General features: G+C 39.0%; 1 protein-coding gene across 2 annotated transcripts in view; it reads left to right on the top strand.

Annotated features, from left to right (window-relative positions):
* The window catches only part of DLG2 (discs, large homolog 2 (Drosophila)), a 1,012,119-nt gene that overhangs the window by 952,487 nt on the left and 43,129 nt on the right, over positions 1-16,503 (top strand). For both annotated transcript variants that reach the window (XM_010576558.1, XM_010576559.1), the window contains 2 exons: positions 3,045-3,221; positions 14,136-14,211. In XM_010576558.1, coding sequence (XP_010574860.1) covers positions 3,045-3,221; positions 14,136-14,211 — 253 coding nt within the window. The remainder of the gene's footprint in view (positions 1-3,044; positions 3,222-14,135; positions 14,212-16,503) is intronic.

Below are 16,503 nucleotides of genomic sequence, written 5' to 3'. Positions count from 1 at the left end.
GTATGTTATCCAGGTAAAGAAGCTTGCAGAGATCAAACAGACTTTGCTGAGAGCTGAACTTTCCTGTCAGGTGAAAGTTTCAGTGCTTGCAGGATATAGTGTGGCATCTTGTAAGAGTGGGCTGTCATCGTTGTCCAAAAATGTGAAAGAGCAAACAAACAAACAAAAAATGCATCTTTTTCTGTCTGGCCTGCCCGGTTCCTTTACCAAATGAGATGTCTGGCTGCATTCATTTTGTATCACTTCAGTTGACACTCAACAGATGCAGATGTGTTATTTTTATATACCACTGCAAGACTGAGCACAAACAGAATTGGGTGCTGTTCATCAGGTAGAAAATTAGAAATGACACATCAGCCTCTTAAATAAGTAAAACTAGAGCTTGCAATTGGACATGTAGAGATCCAAATTGTACTTACAGCCTGAGAACTGAAAGGAGGACATGAGGATGAGCGTGCCTAGGTCTCTATTGCCCAAGGTAGTCATCTTAACTTCTACATGCATACAATGGTGCCTAGAGTGAAGAACTCCGTTTGCTTTATAGCTGGGCAACTGCCAACTTGCAAAAGTATGTTTTACAGAGCCAGCAATGTCATCAAAGTTGTAAGCTTAAATACGGTTATGTTATCAACTTAAACCTGGCTCTTAATTTGAAATGTTTAGGAAAGAGCACTGAAGTCAGCTCTCATATAATTTTCATTTACTAATGGAGTAATCAACATCTGTAGAGCATGCAGCCACAAAATCTTTCACTCAGTGAAAAGCGTGCTCAAAAATTCTCTTGTCTGAGATCTATAATCTCATTTTAATTAGCATTGCACATGATTACTCCAATCAAAGTAAGTCAGTGGCAAACATTGCCATCTGCATTCATCGTTAACATCAGCTAGCACGATGGCAGTCAGTGATTTTAAGTTAATATGTGGGCTCTGAGGTGCAAGTGTCTGTTCAAGGACAAAGAACACTGCCCTACTTTCTTTCTACTACTTAGCTTTTGAAATGCACCCTTCATCTTAGAACTTGCCAACTATGGAGCATTTCCAGTTTTACATCTGGGATGTGACAGTCTTGCATATTCTCTGCAACAGAAGATACTGCCATTTGTTTTGAGTAACTTAATTATGCATGCATTCAGGATTGTATTACATCTGCCCAGTATTCAGCGTGGTTGCCGACTGCATGGTTAGGGTTTTGAGATGTTGATAGGCTTCCATGGCAAGGTACACAATTATTCAGTGAATTTTTAAGATGACGACTGTTCAATACAGTGGTAAAACTCAGACCACTGCATGCTGATAAGGGCAATACCAACAGGATGATATGTTGTATGCCTGTTTGTGTGTGCACTGCCATTTCTCCAGAGACCAGGTGTCATTAATTGGTTAAGAAGAGGTGACTGATGATACTTAGCTGTTTCTGGATTTATATGCTGCTTCATCATACCTCCTCACAGAAAGCCTTATTTGAGAAGGCAGCAGATGACCTGCTATTGATAAGAATCCTTTATGAATGTAAATTTTTCCTAAGATATAGCCAAGTTTTTAAAGGATTTCCACTGGTAAGTCATTAAAATGTTTCAAAGGTTACATGCAGTCCAAGAACATTTACCAAGAAAGGCACAAGCATATCTAAACTCATGGTTTATGTAAAATTCAGCAGGATTTTTTATTGTCTTCATCCTCAGAGAAGGGAATTATCTGGGCTTTTCTGAACATGTTAGTACATGACTGTAAACTCTTTAAGAGAAGACATATTCCAAATAGCATTTTTCCTCTTCCTGAACCAGACCTTTCATGCAAAGTGAGTGCTTATGAGAGCTTTTAAATTATTTTGGTTGCATAGTTACAATTCTGATAACTTTTTTTTTAAGTTCTCGTCATTATGAGAGGTAGCCTTGAGTGTTTTAAATCTACCCATAAAGCTGCTAGAATCATTCTCTGCAATTACACTACAATGCACAACAATTAATTATATCAAATCCTTCTCACAGAAGTGTTTACTAGTGAAGAGATTGCCACGGCTTTATTTCTGACAATAAAAGAGTAGGAATTATTATACACCTCTTGGGATTTTACTGATCTAACATTTCTATAGTCAGGATTATAATCATATTATTTTCCCTATAGGAAATAAACATCAGTTCTTGACAGGCATGATCTTTAAATAACACTTCATATGGGAAAAATATCCCCATGTATTTTTCTCCTGTAAGAACCCTGGTCCTACACATGGGACTTTTTTGTATAGGCATACCCAAGGCAGAGGTCCACTTCAAACTGGTGGAAAACATCTTCAGCAGCAGACGAAGTAGCTCAGGCTGCTTGCTCAGGTGCTGCGGCATGGGGGGACTGGTGGTGGGCAGGGAAAGCAGCGGTGCTGGCTGCCCCCCGAGGGCGTTTGGAGGGGGTATGTCAGACTAGTGCTGCTTGGGTCAGGGCACCTTTCAGTTTAGTTTCCAGTTTCAGGAATCCGATGTGTGCAGCCTGACACAGCTGCAGGACATGAACCAAAGCGCCGAGAGTGGGAATAATCAAGAGATTCCCTTTGAAAGCTCACTTCTGGTCTGAACGAGATGCTAAGATAGGTGCATCCATTCACCTGAAGAAATGCATTACCCTGAGCACGGGTTTGGTCCCTTGTATTTAGCCCTCCCAATGCACCCCTGTCTGCCAGACACCCCCTCTCTGAGCACAGGGAAATGTGAGAAAAGGACAAGCCCCACAGCCACAAATTGCTGTTGGCAAGGTGACAGGAGGGGCTTCTGGCTACCAGGTTTGTCTACTAGATACTCTGATACGGTGATTGTTCTTCATAAAGTGAAACAGTAAATACCATGCTTTACTTTACTGTTCAGTTTCTCTTTAAAAAAAAGAGGATTCTGTAAAGATTAACTTCACAGTGGGAAGTTTTCCTCCGAGCAAGACCTTTCCCTTTGGAAAGCAGCAAGGGTTAGCTGTAACATAAAATACGACAAATTGTTCAGAAGTAAATGTTCCCCAAACTGATAGAATCACCTGTCTTCACTTCTTTATTTCCTTCCACAGAGCCATGTTTGACTATGACAAGAGCAAAGACAGTGGCCTCCCAAGCCAAGGACTCAGTTTTAAGTATGGAGACATCCTTCACGTCATCAACGCCTCGGACGATGAATGGTGGCAGGCAAGGAGGGTCACTCTGGAGGGAGACAGTGAGGAGATGGGAGTTATACCCAGCAAGAGGAGGTGAGTGCTGCCTCCTCCTTCCTACCTCCTTGGCCATGATGTTAAAATATTCCATTTTATTCCAAAGACAGGGTGCATCAATCCACTGAAAAAATGGGGAAAGTCAAGGAAAATCACACAGTTACTATTTCAAGAGTTGGAAGATATGATTTTGGCTGTGAGATTTAAAGAGCTCAGGTTGTTTAACTGTACTGAAAAGAAACTCAAAAGGTGACTCAATTATAGTGGATTAGTAACTTCACAAAGAAAGGGAGGTAGGGGGAAAGAGCACCATGTACTGAAGAGCTTCAGCAGAAAAAGGAATAACCAGAACCCAAGTCTGGGAATTAGCTCTGAATTTGAAGTAGAGCACCTGTGTTAATGTCAGGGCGATTAGCCATTGCATCAAACTGCTGAAGGATGTAATGAATGTCTTGACATTTTCAAATCAAGACTGTATGTCTTTCTTTTGTGAGAGTAATAGAATTAAACTTCTCAGCCTGTGTGATATAAAAAATGACGCTAAATTATATAATGGTCCTCTCTGGCTTCAAAATCTGTTAATTTAATCTCTGCCTGCCCGGAAACTGATGGATAATCAATATCACATATAATATAAATGAAGGAACTTTCATCCACTCTCCAACCTAAATCTGAACCTTTGTTTAGCTGTGATGGATTCGTGCTGACTGATGGAGAAGGAACAGACATCTGAATCTCTCTCATTGTTTGCATTGTTTACTCTGCCTGGGCGCTTTCCTAAAATTAGCCACAAATCCCTGATAGTATCAGAACTACCACACAAATCAGTATTACTTTCTGCCTCTGTTGATAGTTGCTATAGAAAGGTCAAGATCTGAAAGGGTAGGAGGAAAACGAAAACTGTCAAACTCTGTTATGTTTCTCTTTTGCAGCAATGCTCTCATACTTCATATAAACTTTCTATTCCTAGCTATTTCGGCTTTAGCATTAATATAAAAATTATCATGCCCATTTTTTAATAGTGGGGAAATGAGACATTTGATGCTCTAGAGCTCCTGCTGCTGTTTCAGAAGAGTTTGCCCAGGTGCTAATAGAGTTCATGGTACTCCTTCGTCTAAATTACTTAAAAGTAAACTGAAAGGCCATCAAATACCTTGTTGATATGAGCCCTGCAAGGACCTTATTTTCTCTAATCATGACCATGTTTGAAAGGCAACCACACCAGCATTTTCAGCAAAAAGCAATTTTGGAGTTGTATAATAGATAGAAATAAAAACTACATTATAATTTTCAAGATGGGAAAAATGTGCCCATTAAACAGATTTAGTCTCTAGATATTGAAAAAAAAACCTTGCCTACTATTAATTGCTACAGTCAGTACGGTTGTAATGACATGATTGGATCACAAATGGGAAAAGAGGAAAGTCTATTCAGTTATTACTGAGGGAAGTATGTGTGCAAAGCTCACTTGCAGTGTGGTACATACTATGAAAAGCTACAAAAAGCTGTCATACATAATAAAATAACTATAGGTGAAAAAAAGGGCAAAGCAAAGCAACGGATTAAGACGTGAAGCTGTATCTTCTATAAGTTGGAGAGGCTACAGTGCCTAAGCCTTATTGGGTTACCTGCACAGTGATGTTTTCAAGGACAAAAGATAGAGGATCTCTAGTCAAGGTCAGACATATGATACAGCCTATGAAAAAGATGTGGCTTGGGCAACACTGGAAGAAAAGAGAGAAAAAAAAGGAAGAGAGAGGCAAGACAAAAATAGGTTGGTTAGAGTCTAAAAATAAGAGTCTTGAATTTGAAAAGATGCAGGTATAGTTACCATGCTCTCCACTTGTCATCCTGATTCTCCACTAGTGAATCTGAGAGGTCTGGAAAAATCAATGCCATCCGATTTTCTGTCTGCATTCATGTAATGATGCGATACACCTGAGCTGGGGTGGGGGGAGGTTGCTATTATTTCATAAAAGGTTTCAGTTGTACAAGGTTATTTTTTCCAATGCACTGAAAAGTGAGTATTATTTCCTTTCTGTGGATTCTGGATGATCCCTCAGAGCCAGTGAGACTGATGTGCTCTTGCCAGCATCTTCTGTGGTCATTTATACCACCCAGGGGGAGGATGAGCAATCAACGCATACAGGGCTGAGCTACAGAGAATAAAGCTCATCATACTTGCCAGAATGTACTAATTCTGAGTTGAATTTCCTCTGCAGGTGTGATTTGTTGACTATGAGAGGCTTGATCTAAAACAGAGTAGTCCTGAGATTCATTTGACCAAATGTAGGCAACAACAGCATGGAAATTTTTTGTACATCTTTTTACAGGAGAGCCCTTCACACAGTGACATTTTAGCATGAGCTGATAAGAGAAATTTTGAGTGATAAATCAAGACTCCATACTGGTTTTTTCCTCTATGATATATGTGATACACCAGAAGAAATCATAATTTATAATTATAGGGGAGCTGCCACTCATTATTCTCTCCAGGATGTTGGATAGATTACCAGACTTTACCTCTTAGTGATTCAATAGAGTTTGAAAGCTGCTTGTCACTAGATTTCAGTGCTGCTGCCAATGTGTGTACTCGTTGCCTTGTCAATTGTTAAATTGTAAAGTCAGGCTCTAAGAGGGACTTCTGGAAGGTAGCACTGCACCTAGGGGAGGGTTACTCAAAGAGGCAGCACAAAGAAATGAGGGTGTTTCCCCATTGCGGTTCTCCACTGATCTGTGCAAGGACCAAATTTCATGAGCTGGTGAGCTGGTGACCTCAGTGGAGATTAACGAAAATATAATGCTCAGTATCCTGCACCGCTAAAATATCATTGCAACTCTTTCCACATCTGAAAACAGCATTTTGTCCATTTGTCAGTATACATTTGGTGTCTGATTACAGCTGTTGTTCTCGACCATGGGACTAAGTAGTCAGTTGGTTAGAAACCAAATATAATAAATATAATGCTAGAAAGGTGTTGTGATATTGTATAATATTGATATTGGGAACAGTAGGACTTCAGCATAAGAGACTGCAAACCACTCGGTTGTGGTTTAACGGTCACCAGGTGTTATTATATAATATTAATGAATTAATATTGCAGGCCAAATTTCTCCTGGTTCCACATCCACCAAAAAGATTTATCCAAGCTACGTCTAAGGTGAGAGCAGGGCATAGTTATTATGCTGGGCAGAGTCTCCAAGGTGAGGAGACATAACTACCAGTCCTGTACCAATGTCTCAGACAGCCTGTGGTATTATCTGTGCACTATGTTTGCACATGTCAATTGCTCCCCTGTCATCAAAAATAACTATTTTACACTAGAATGACCAACAGAATTAGATTTACACTGGATTTTTGTTATATTTAGATGTATAGATGTATAGATTTAGATTAGAATTTCTACATACACTGGGCTTTTGATCACAAGAATTTTTATCTGCCTCATTGTGCTTCCTATTGTCCAGATAGATAAACAAAACAAATTCAGCTTCCCATAAAGGGCAGTAGCAAGCTGAGTAGCCTATGTCTAAGATTCCCTCCCTATGGAAACACTCACATTAGTTAAAGTGAGCCAACAAAAAGCATGAAACCAATGTGCATAATAAGTTAGAGTGTATTAAATTCCTAGACAGATGCTCTAATTCAGTAGTAAAGAGATTTTAATTTGCTGTAGCATTGATTTTACAGCTCCAGATCTTTTCACTTTTTCTTTGCTGAGTCTGTGCACACAGAAAAGCTCCTGCATTGCAAGCCCTACACAACAGCAACCTCCCACTCCGTGAATGTCAAGCTTCAGCATTTTCTATGACGAGTGTCTATCTGCTTCACTTGGGTCAGTGGGTCTGAAAGTAATTTAGTCTGTGATTTCACATAGATTGCCCCAGAATGGCCGAGCGTAAATGCTCCCACTGTAGCCAATGAGGATTTGGTCCTAAAACATTAAAATATTTACACTAATCTTTCTGTTGTCTTTAAGATGTGCAGCCACAAAACTGCTCACAGACTGGACATCACTCTGAGATATCCATTTTCAGGTAGCTTAAGTACATCTGACTGCAAAATGTTATGCAACTTGTATCTCTGTTATTAACCAGCTGAAGGTGTATGATGGTACTAGCCCAATATTTGTGTTCTCAGACAACAGTCTCCCCACAAATACATGTAACCACACTCTCCTTTCAGAGCAAAATGGGGAGGAAAGTACATAAAAAACAATGTTTCACAAACATTTGAGGATAAGGAACAGAGTTTTTCCCAGCACAGAAGTCCCTGTGGGCAAAAAGCCAACTTAAATTTGTTATTCTGCTCAGCTTGGCAAAAGGGCATGTTTATCCACTCAAGTGAGTTTTATTTTTAATGGTTTCCTATAAATTGTCTACCTTTCTAAACATCCCTTAAGACTTTAATCCTTAGATGATAAAACTTTTTAAAATGGCATAATCACGTTACTAAAATAAGTTACCAGACTATACTTACTAATCTAATTGGAAAAAATAAGTATGGAGTAAAATTGATATGTATGTGTATGTATAAACCTCTTCCTGTTCTCTTGCAATGATGGGAAACTTTTATGCTGAAGGAAAATAGCCCTTAGCTTTTAAACAGAATAAGGTTGTTCTACAATTTTATGAGAATTCACTTCCTAATGGCATTAGGTCTGCTTTTTTCATAAAATATTGACCAGGTGCTAAACTGCTCTCTATAAGCAAGTCACTGAAGATGGAGAGCTGAACGAGAGCATGTTCTCTCCTACTGAAAAATACATGTTCTGTTGCAAAAATACCACTTCAGGAACGCTCAAAAATAATTTTGAGAATGGGAATCTATTGGCAAGCTCCAGACCTCACATAAACAAAACTAAGCAGGGCAGAGAATGGAAACAATAAAAAACTATGGACTGAGTCTACATATTTGGACTATAAATAGTAATACAGATTTTCACTTATCTTTCACTTGATGAGTAGACAAAATAAATATAATGTGGATGACCTGGAAATGGCAAAGCAGGACAAGAAGAAACACGTTAACAAAGATGTAAAATATAGCAAGGTCTTTCAAGTATCCATTTTACATTGCATTCTTCTACTTGATAACTCCCCTTACTACAGTTCTCATGCTGGATTTGGAAATAGCTTTTGTTCTGCAGAACACCTCAGTGCCAAGTCTGTGCAAGTTAGGCTACTGTAACCATTTTATTTGATTCTCGACACCAGTTTGCAATTTGCATCTGTATTCTACATCAGTGGCGAATGCTGTTATTGAAGTTTAAAGCATGTCTCACTTGATATTTTACATCTCCGCTGTGAAGACTGATTAGTGCTTTTAGAAAGGCACTGACAAAATTCCCAGAGGTCCATTAACCCCCAACAATGGAGGATCACAGTTCATGTCTGGTTGAGTTATGCTTGATTTCTTCTTGTTTGCAGTGTACACGAAGAACTGAAAGTCTGATTTTGAAAAATCCCAGAGGCTCATTTTCAACAGCTACATATGCCCAGAAACACAAAAGCAGATAGACATTGCAGTGCAGTGAGTGTTGCATCCCAGTAATAAGTTCCTTAGAAGAGGAGTAGGGAGAGAATAGCATCCCAAAGAACTGAAGTCTTGAGCTTGCTTGTGAGGAAACACTGAAGGCAGAGATATATTTTCAATGTACCTCTCCACTTCTTTAGCTTTACATGGGAAGAGGACAATGAATCCTGACCATTTTTGAAAAAAGGGCCATGAGGTGTCTACTACCAAGAAAGATTTCGAGACAAAATGAGTATACAGGATATACTCCAACTGTCCCAGATCTCAGACGGCCTTAGACCATTTCCCTGTGCACAAGCAGTATGTCTGCAGGGAGCTACTCTTGGAGAGCGGGTGGAAAGCTGGAAGTGAAATCCCCATCAGTTGTGCAAGGCGATGCTGTCTCCACATGGGGCTCAGAGCATTTCAGCTCCCAAGTCACAGTTGAATGCTGGATGTAGGTGTCTTTGAGCATTTCTGGAAATCTCATTGAGTTTCAGTGAAAATGGGACTTGAACCACAAAGTAGTTTTGGAAATCGTATCTGTGCTTTCCTCCATCCCTTAGGCATAGCTCTACCAAGAAGATCTATAATTAGAAAGGGGCATGGGCCTCTGCAAATTTTGCAGATGGGAATCCTCCCCCTTCACTTCATTTTTTGTACAACCCCTCCCTGTTATCCTGCTTTGTGCTGCAGTGGTGAATGAAAAATGGATACAGTTTGAAGTGAAACATTTCTTCCTTTAAAAGCAATTTCCTCAGCTGACTGATCAATATGTTGTCCAAGGGATGGTAGGTTTGTTGTCAGCTAAAGCAATGTAAAGAATTTACACTCATGTGCTATTTAGGCATTCACAGTGTCAGCTGCTGCAAAAGGCTTTTTGTGCCTAAACTCCATTTGTGTTTGCGAAAAAGGGGGTAAAGTGTATTTTTCTTTAAATGTAGCAATTGCAAAAATGAAGATTCAAAAAAGTACTAAAAGTGCTTGAATTAGAGTTCCTTCTAAATAATAATTAAGATGTATTTTCTAAGAGCTGGATCAATGATGCTCAAAGAACTGATATTATATACTTTTTATCGCCCTCATTTTAGTTACCTTTTTAGCTCTGTCTATGGCAAAAGTGTCCCGGTAGCTCAGATAAGAAATTATGGGAACATCTTAGTTCACTGCAGTCCTGTACCCTGACCACCTCAACAAAGACAAAATCTTTGGAGAACCGAGCTAAATGCTAACAGAGTTCTCCAAAGCATGTGAAAACCAAAGCTTTTCCAACATTCAGATATTGGGTTGATTCCTTCAGGAAAGAGAGAGGTATATTCCTGATACCAGAGCAACCTACTGCCACATTTCAAGTCCCAGACATGAAGGCAGTAGAGCACCTGAGCTGAAGTGCTTTAAGAGTATATTATAAACTGGGCAAAACCATTTCTTTTATCCTAGCCTTTCTTCAAGATCTAACCCATTTCATTGACACTTCGGGCAGCAACAGCAATGTAATTGCCCTGAGACACACGAAATTTCAGCTTGGAGGTTTACAGTTCAGCTAAATTATAAGTAACCGAGAACAGTTTTATTGTGGAAGGTGTCAGGAAAATTGTAATGGGAGGCAACACTGTGTGCTGTCCTTAACACAGTAACAGATTATGAAATGTTTGTAATATTCAGCAGGCATGCTGAGCATGTATGAACGTTGTTGGTATGTTTGCCTGGAGGATTAATGGCACTTAATGACATTATTTATATACTTCTCAAAGCAGTGCAGAATGTTTCTGTAGCTCCTCAACTGTCTGCTATGCCTGTAGAAAGCAGCGATGCCTCCGTGGCTGTTAATGCAATTATGATGAATTTCATAAATAAGATCCACTCTTCAGGGTTAATTTCCAAATTTCTTTATGCAGTGAATATGAAATGAAGTTAAAAGCAGATGTTTTCGGAAGTTAGACAGGACTGGAATGAGTTTAAATGTTAACACAGATTAATAAGCGGAATGCTGTGTTCATTTGAGCTAATTATTTTCTCAGAAGGCATCCATCCTATTTAGGCAATTACACAGCCTCAAGTCTTCATTTCTTACCAATACTACCAAGGGACTTCATCTGCCAGTTTAAGTTTGAGACTGTTCATGTGTTTTTAATAACATAGATTTAATTTGAAAGCTGCATTTGCACTGTTTCCATATGAATATTCCACACTTACAGAGAAATGCATTTATTCTAAATTTAAACTGTAACTATAGTAACCAACATTTGCTGTGTTTCAGTAGGAAATATATAAGCCCACTCAGACAGAAGGAAACATGTTGTGTTAATTATCATTCTATCAAAAGAGTTTGTATTTTAAAAAATAATTCTCAGAAACTAGGTATTCTTACTATCCATACTTGAAATCAAGAGATTTGCAGGAATGTATTCTAATGTCATTTGTGGGAAACTGAAAGTTAGAAAAAGGGTCATATGTGGACCAGTTTGGAGGATATAATAAACCTCACTTCTTTACCAGCTATTTATTGTCTAATAAAAATACAATATCGAGCTCTTATAAGCTAGCTTTGCAGTATTCAACTTAGATTTCCTAGAGCAATTCCTAATCCTAGACAAATAGAGTTACTGTTTCAATTATAGGTAGATGATCAGATTTTTTTGCTTGGGCCAGTAGATTATAGATTCTGTAGATGATTTTGCAAAGGTAGTAAATGTCACTTTTACAGTAATGACCATATTAGTCAAGGTGAGTAAGGACATGAATAGCTTCTTCCTTTCTTTAGATTTCTCTCTCTGCACCTGGTTGTCTTAGGGGTTGATTTTATTTAGGGGATAGCTCACCCCTTCTTAGATATAGTTTTTTTAATTCCTGGCATTATTACTTAAGCATACTGTGTTAAAAGTTTAAATATACAACATATGTAAATCTTGCAATAATGGTGAACTTTCCAAATACACTAAGGGTATACAGTTTTCCCACAGGTAAAATATTTACCACATATATTTCAGTATGCTAATAGATTTTAAGTTTTACTGACATGTTTTTAAAATAATGCTCATTCATTGAATATTGGAAATCAGGATATTGATCCATAATATTTAGGAACAGAAACACTGAATTTTCTAGTGCGATGTCCTTTACAAATGCCTTGTGTGTCTCTTTTTTCCCTCTATACTGAGGACTGTAACTTCTGTTTGTCCAGTCTTGATTCTAAGATACAAATGGATAAAGATGCCACACATTCCTCTTCTATATTATTTTGGTGGCTAAAGATATTAAGCATTAAAAAGTAAAACTGTCTGTGTTTTCTTTAGAATTAATTTGTTTGGCATCAGCTCGTTGCCAATGATTTTGATATGTGTTTCTCTCCCAAAGAGAATTTTTTAGATCTCAGTATTTTCTCACTCTGAAAGCATTGCATATACAATATAACAACTCCTCTCTCAAGCTGTGTTTATTGAAGCTACGGCTATCAGGATCAAATAACTTTTGAGGCTTTTAATTGGAGCACTTCAACTTTCTTTAAATATATAAATACCAGAATTGTACAGACTAAGCCACATTTTGGGTCATACCACTGCAGTTTGGGCTCTCAGGTCGCAGGAGATGGGCTTACAGGGGCTGTATGCTCTGGTTTTTCAGACCAGGATTGAGCTTTCAAAGCAAATGTCCTTTTTGCCCTCTCTTTCTGTCCTTTGGTTCATCTCATGGGGCAGTCTTGGTGAACACATACTAGATTTGTTTGTATTAAACTGATCGTGAGGATGAGCGCACCCAATGCACCCACCTGCTAACGGGTGGTCAGTTCATGGGGCCAGACTAGAACTAGCCCAAAGAAGAAAAACCCGAAATGTATAGTTTGTGTCCTTTCCTATTTGGCCACACTATTTGGTAGTGTGAACCTGCCCATCTTTGTTTTCAGAACTCAGCCACTCGCAATGAGGGCTTCACTGAAATGAGTCAGAAAAATAAATTCTTTGCCTTCTATCTGCTTGCAGATGTTTGTGGAGGGCATGGTTTAAATAAGACCACCCACCCAATTCACAGCTTTTTAGAGTGGCTGAAAATAGCTCTTCTGCCCCTAGGCATTTCTACATCTCCTCAGAAATGCTCTTTTTTGGCAAAACTGTAGTTTTAAGTGATCAAAACCTCAAGAAAGTTTCTCTGCACGTGAATATTCTAACAAATAGCATGCCTCCATCTTTCAGAAGATAAATTTGAAATTCATTTGTAAATAAGGTTTTTAAAACAAGAAGAACTTTCCAGTGATAGCATATTCAAAATTACTTCAGTCAAGCTGAGGGCAAGACCCTTAAAAATCTATGGTATTGTAAAGTCAGTTTTGCAGAACCTAAGATTTAAACAGTGACCATGTGCAAGTGGCTCTGCAAAGCTATGGGCAGACTGACTGTGTGTGCATGGTGAATGTTGGTTTATGGGTTTGAGGCAATTTGAGAAAACTTAGAATACCTAACACATTTGTTAAGAATTGTCCAATAACACACTGGCCCCTGGAAAGCTTCTAGGTACCTCCCTCAAACTCAGGTTAATAAGAAATTCTCTGTTTTTCTTGGAGATTCAAGGCAAAGGTTGCTCTGAAGCTCTTCCCCTCTTCCAGCCTGGATCATCTCAGTCGGCTGATTAACTCTTTAAAACCATTACAACCTATTCACTTTTATTACTCTGTTACTTTTCTGCTGCGGAGAAGGCAGCAACGAGGGGCTCTGCTGGGAGCAATGGGAACTGAGGCAGTGGGAGGGAAAAGGAGCAAGACTCTCCTTTCCAACAACTGCAATTTCTTACATCTTCGCAACCCATCGTGTTGAAACTTCATCCTTTTTACTTTGTATTTGCCATGAGCATAGACACTGTTCACGACTGCTGTGGTCACATGCTGTTTTGTAAGCTATTTTTTAGTAATTTTTAAGGTATTTTTTAAGCAGTTCATTAGTCTGAAAACATGGGTTTTTTTAAAAAATAGATTCAGAAATTGTGGGATTCACTTTACCGTATTTGCATGATCTAAAATTTACTCCATCGTGAAGTGCACATCTGAAAGCACTGAGGTGAACAGCTTACTCTTTTTCTGTCCTTATTTCATTCCTCTGACCACAGAAGAACTCTAAATGTTGCCTGATTTTTGGACAGCTTAAATTAGAGAGGGTAAATCTGTCCTTAATGTGCTTTTCCCACACTCCCACGTGTGTTGGGAGAGGGTGCTGTTCTGCTGGCGTAGGGCAGCCAAGGCTCCTCGAATCCAGTCCTGTGTTTGCCAGAAAACTGCTGCTTGGCTGAGGAAGTGACCTGACATCTCACTCTTTACAATTTATAAAATTTGCCTTAAATGCTCACTTTATGCATAGTAAGCCACCAATGGTCTTGGGAGATCAGATATCAAACATGTACGAAACGCTGCTATAATCAACATGTGTTTATTTGTGTTTGCTTTTCCTCAGAGTTGAAAGAAAGGAGCGTGCACGTTTGAAGACGGTGAAATTCAACGCAAAACCTGGTGTAATTGATGCAAAAGGGGTACGTAAATAGTGAAACCTTTTGAAATTGCACTTTGTTTTATATGTTTCAGAGTAGAGAAAATTTTGGCAACGTAAGGAATATTTAGATTGTTGCAACCAAGACCTGGAGTATAGTGAAATATGGACAGGAGTATTGTATGATATAATCTTCTAAATAATTCTTTTTATAATAATGCTGACTGACAGTGCCTCCTAATTGGAAGATACTAAGAAAATAAAGAGCATTCTGTGATAGCTGCGGTTGTAGTTAAATGATGGATAGCGAAGAACAGACATTAAAACCCAGTGCAGATGGATAATTGTTAAATGAAATAGGGCATGAAGTGTAAATTCCCTGGCTTCAAAAGCTGTTAAATCTCAAACAAAAGGCTGAATGTTAAAGAGTCCTGGATGCAAAATTTAGGTTTCGGATGTTCTGCTTTGACAGTTGTGACAGACATTGAACACAGGTGTGTTTCACAGCAGGCACGACGGGCCAGCCAACACAAAACAGGCGAGATCCCTTCCACCAGCGCTATCGGGACAGAACAGCCTTCCTGCTGTTACCGCTCTGCAGCATTGCTTTATTGTGCCCAACAGTCAACAGTTCTCACTAGCCTGATGTCTAATATCCTGTGCGTTGCCGTCTGGCTAGCAAGAGTTATAGCATGAGAAATGCCCACAGTCCTGGCTGTTGAGGTATATTTTTTCTGCTGAAGCGTAGCTTGCATTTGTAGCACTAGTGAATGCTTGACGTTACGTTTGCAGGGATTTATTTTTGAAAACGGTCCTGACTTCTGAGAGCAAACCAAGAGACAGAGCTTCAGAAACCATCGGCAAAAAGTCCTATTTGGCTGCAGAAAACACAGGTGGTGAGAGGACACAGCCATAGGTAGATGCTAGCAAGGGACAAAACCAAATGGTTCAGCAGGTCCCTTCCAGACCCACCGTTCCTGTGGTCCTCTGCCTAGTTTGAAATTCTCATTCTTAATCTCTTCTTTCTTCAGTTTCCCACTGTAATGGGAATAATAATACTTCCCTTATCCCAGTTTATTCTGTCCTTTCACTCAAATTAGCAGGGTAAGGAGTTCCTCTTGCTATGAACATGCAGTTCCTAGCGCAGTGGGTCCCAAGTCTCTACGTGTCAGCAAGGTAATATTTCATACTTGAGAATACTTCCCTGTTACTGCTCTACAGAACAGTTCCCGAGTTCAGTGCAAATGCAGAATAATTGCACTGACTGAAACCAGATTTACAAGGTACATAGAATCAGAGTTCAGCCTCTGCACATTATTTGCACATGCAGATAACTTGGTATAAAATATATAACAAACTGCATCGTGAAAGGACTTATTCATCCCATTGCATTCCTTCAGGAGTCAAAACTCCATTTTTTAGTTTGAAATGACCACTCTCATGTTGTCATTTATTTTGGGAGATAATAAGCTTTATATTGCCAATGAAAGTACTTGTTTAATGTCTATTTCCTGTATATAATCAAAGCCTCCAGGGAATAATTCATTCATGTAGCTAATGGTCCTTATTCAAGTGAGTCTGTCAAGAATTTAATTACCTCTTGATTCCCCAAATTGTTTTTCCATTTTTGTCATCAGTGTAACATTAATCTTCCAGCCACTCACGTCAATGTTTTTTCAGTGTTTAGGAAATTGCGTAATTACAGACCATGACCGTTGTACCCATTTGGGAGTACACTTTCTATTGTTAGTATTTGCTAAAATTTGCTTTTGCCTATTAAAAAAAAAAATCCCACAATTTCAAGGCTTTTTGGGAAAAGATAATGTAGGCTTGTGTTTGAAAGAGCATAAAAGGAAGAAGGGTCGACTGTTAAAATAAGCATCAACACATAAAAGGAGGTGTTTGAGCACAGGTGTGCACATACAACGTATGTGCATTTTAGGGATCAGCATTTCCATTTAGTCTTTCAGTGTTCAAAAAGAAGCATTGTAAGCTGTCTGACAGTGCATGCTTTACTTTTTTAATCAGCAAGAAATTCAGTCCAGATACGCAAGGCTGCAGTAGGCCCAGGAGAACTCTTTTGTTTCAAAATCAAGCTAAAATTCAGATAGGAATGGGCTTATGTGTGTCTGTTTCACTTTTGTGCTCAGACATTCGTGACCGTGTGGGCAAGTGGTACTGTCTTCATTTACTCTAAAGATGAAATTGGGACAATAGCTTTTCATCGGATATTTCTAAATTTGGTCCCAAGATGTGCATGGAAGCATTTTTTAAACAAAATTTAACTGAATACAGAGAATCCTTGGGGGGGGGGGGGGGGGCACAGGACAAGGGG

The sequence above is a fragment of the Haliaeetus leucocephalus genome, unplaced genomic scaffold (assembly GCF_000737465.1).
Source record: "Haliaeetus leucocephalus isolate CR32 unplaced genomic scaffold, Haliaeetus_leucocephalus-4.0 Scaffold536, whole genome shotgun sequence".
NCBI classification, from domain to species: Eukaryota; Metazoa; Chordata; class Aves; order Accipitriformes; family Accipitridae; genus Haliaeetus; species Haliaeetus leucocephalus.
This window is presented reverse-complemented; position numbering and strand designations above follow the sequence as displayed.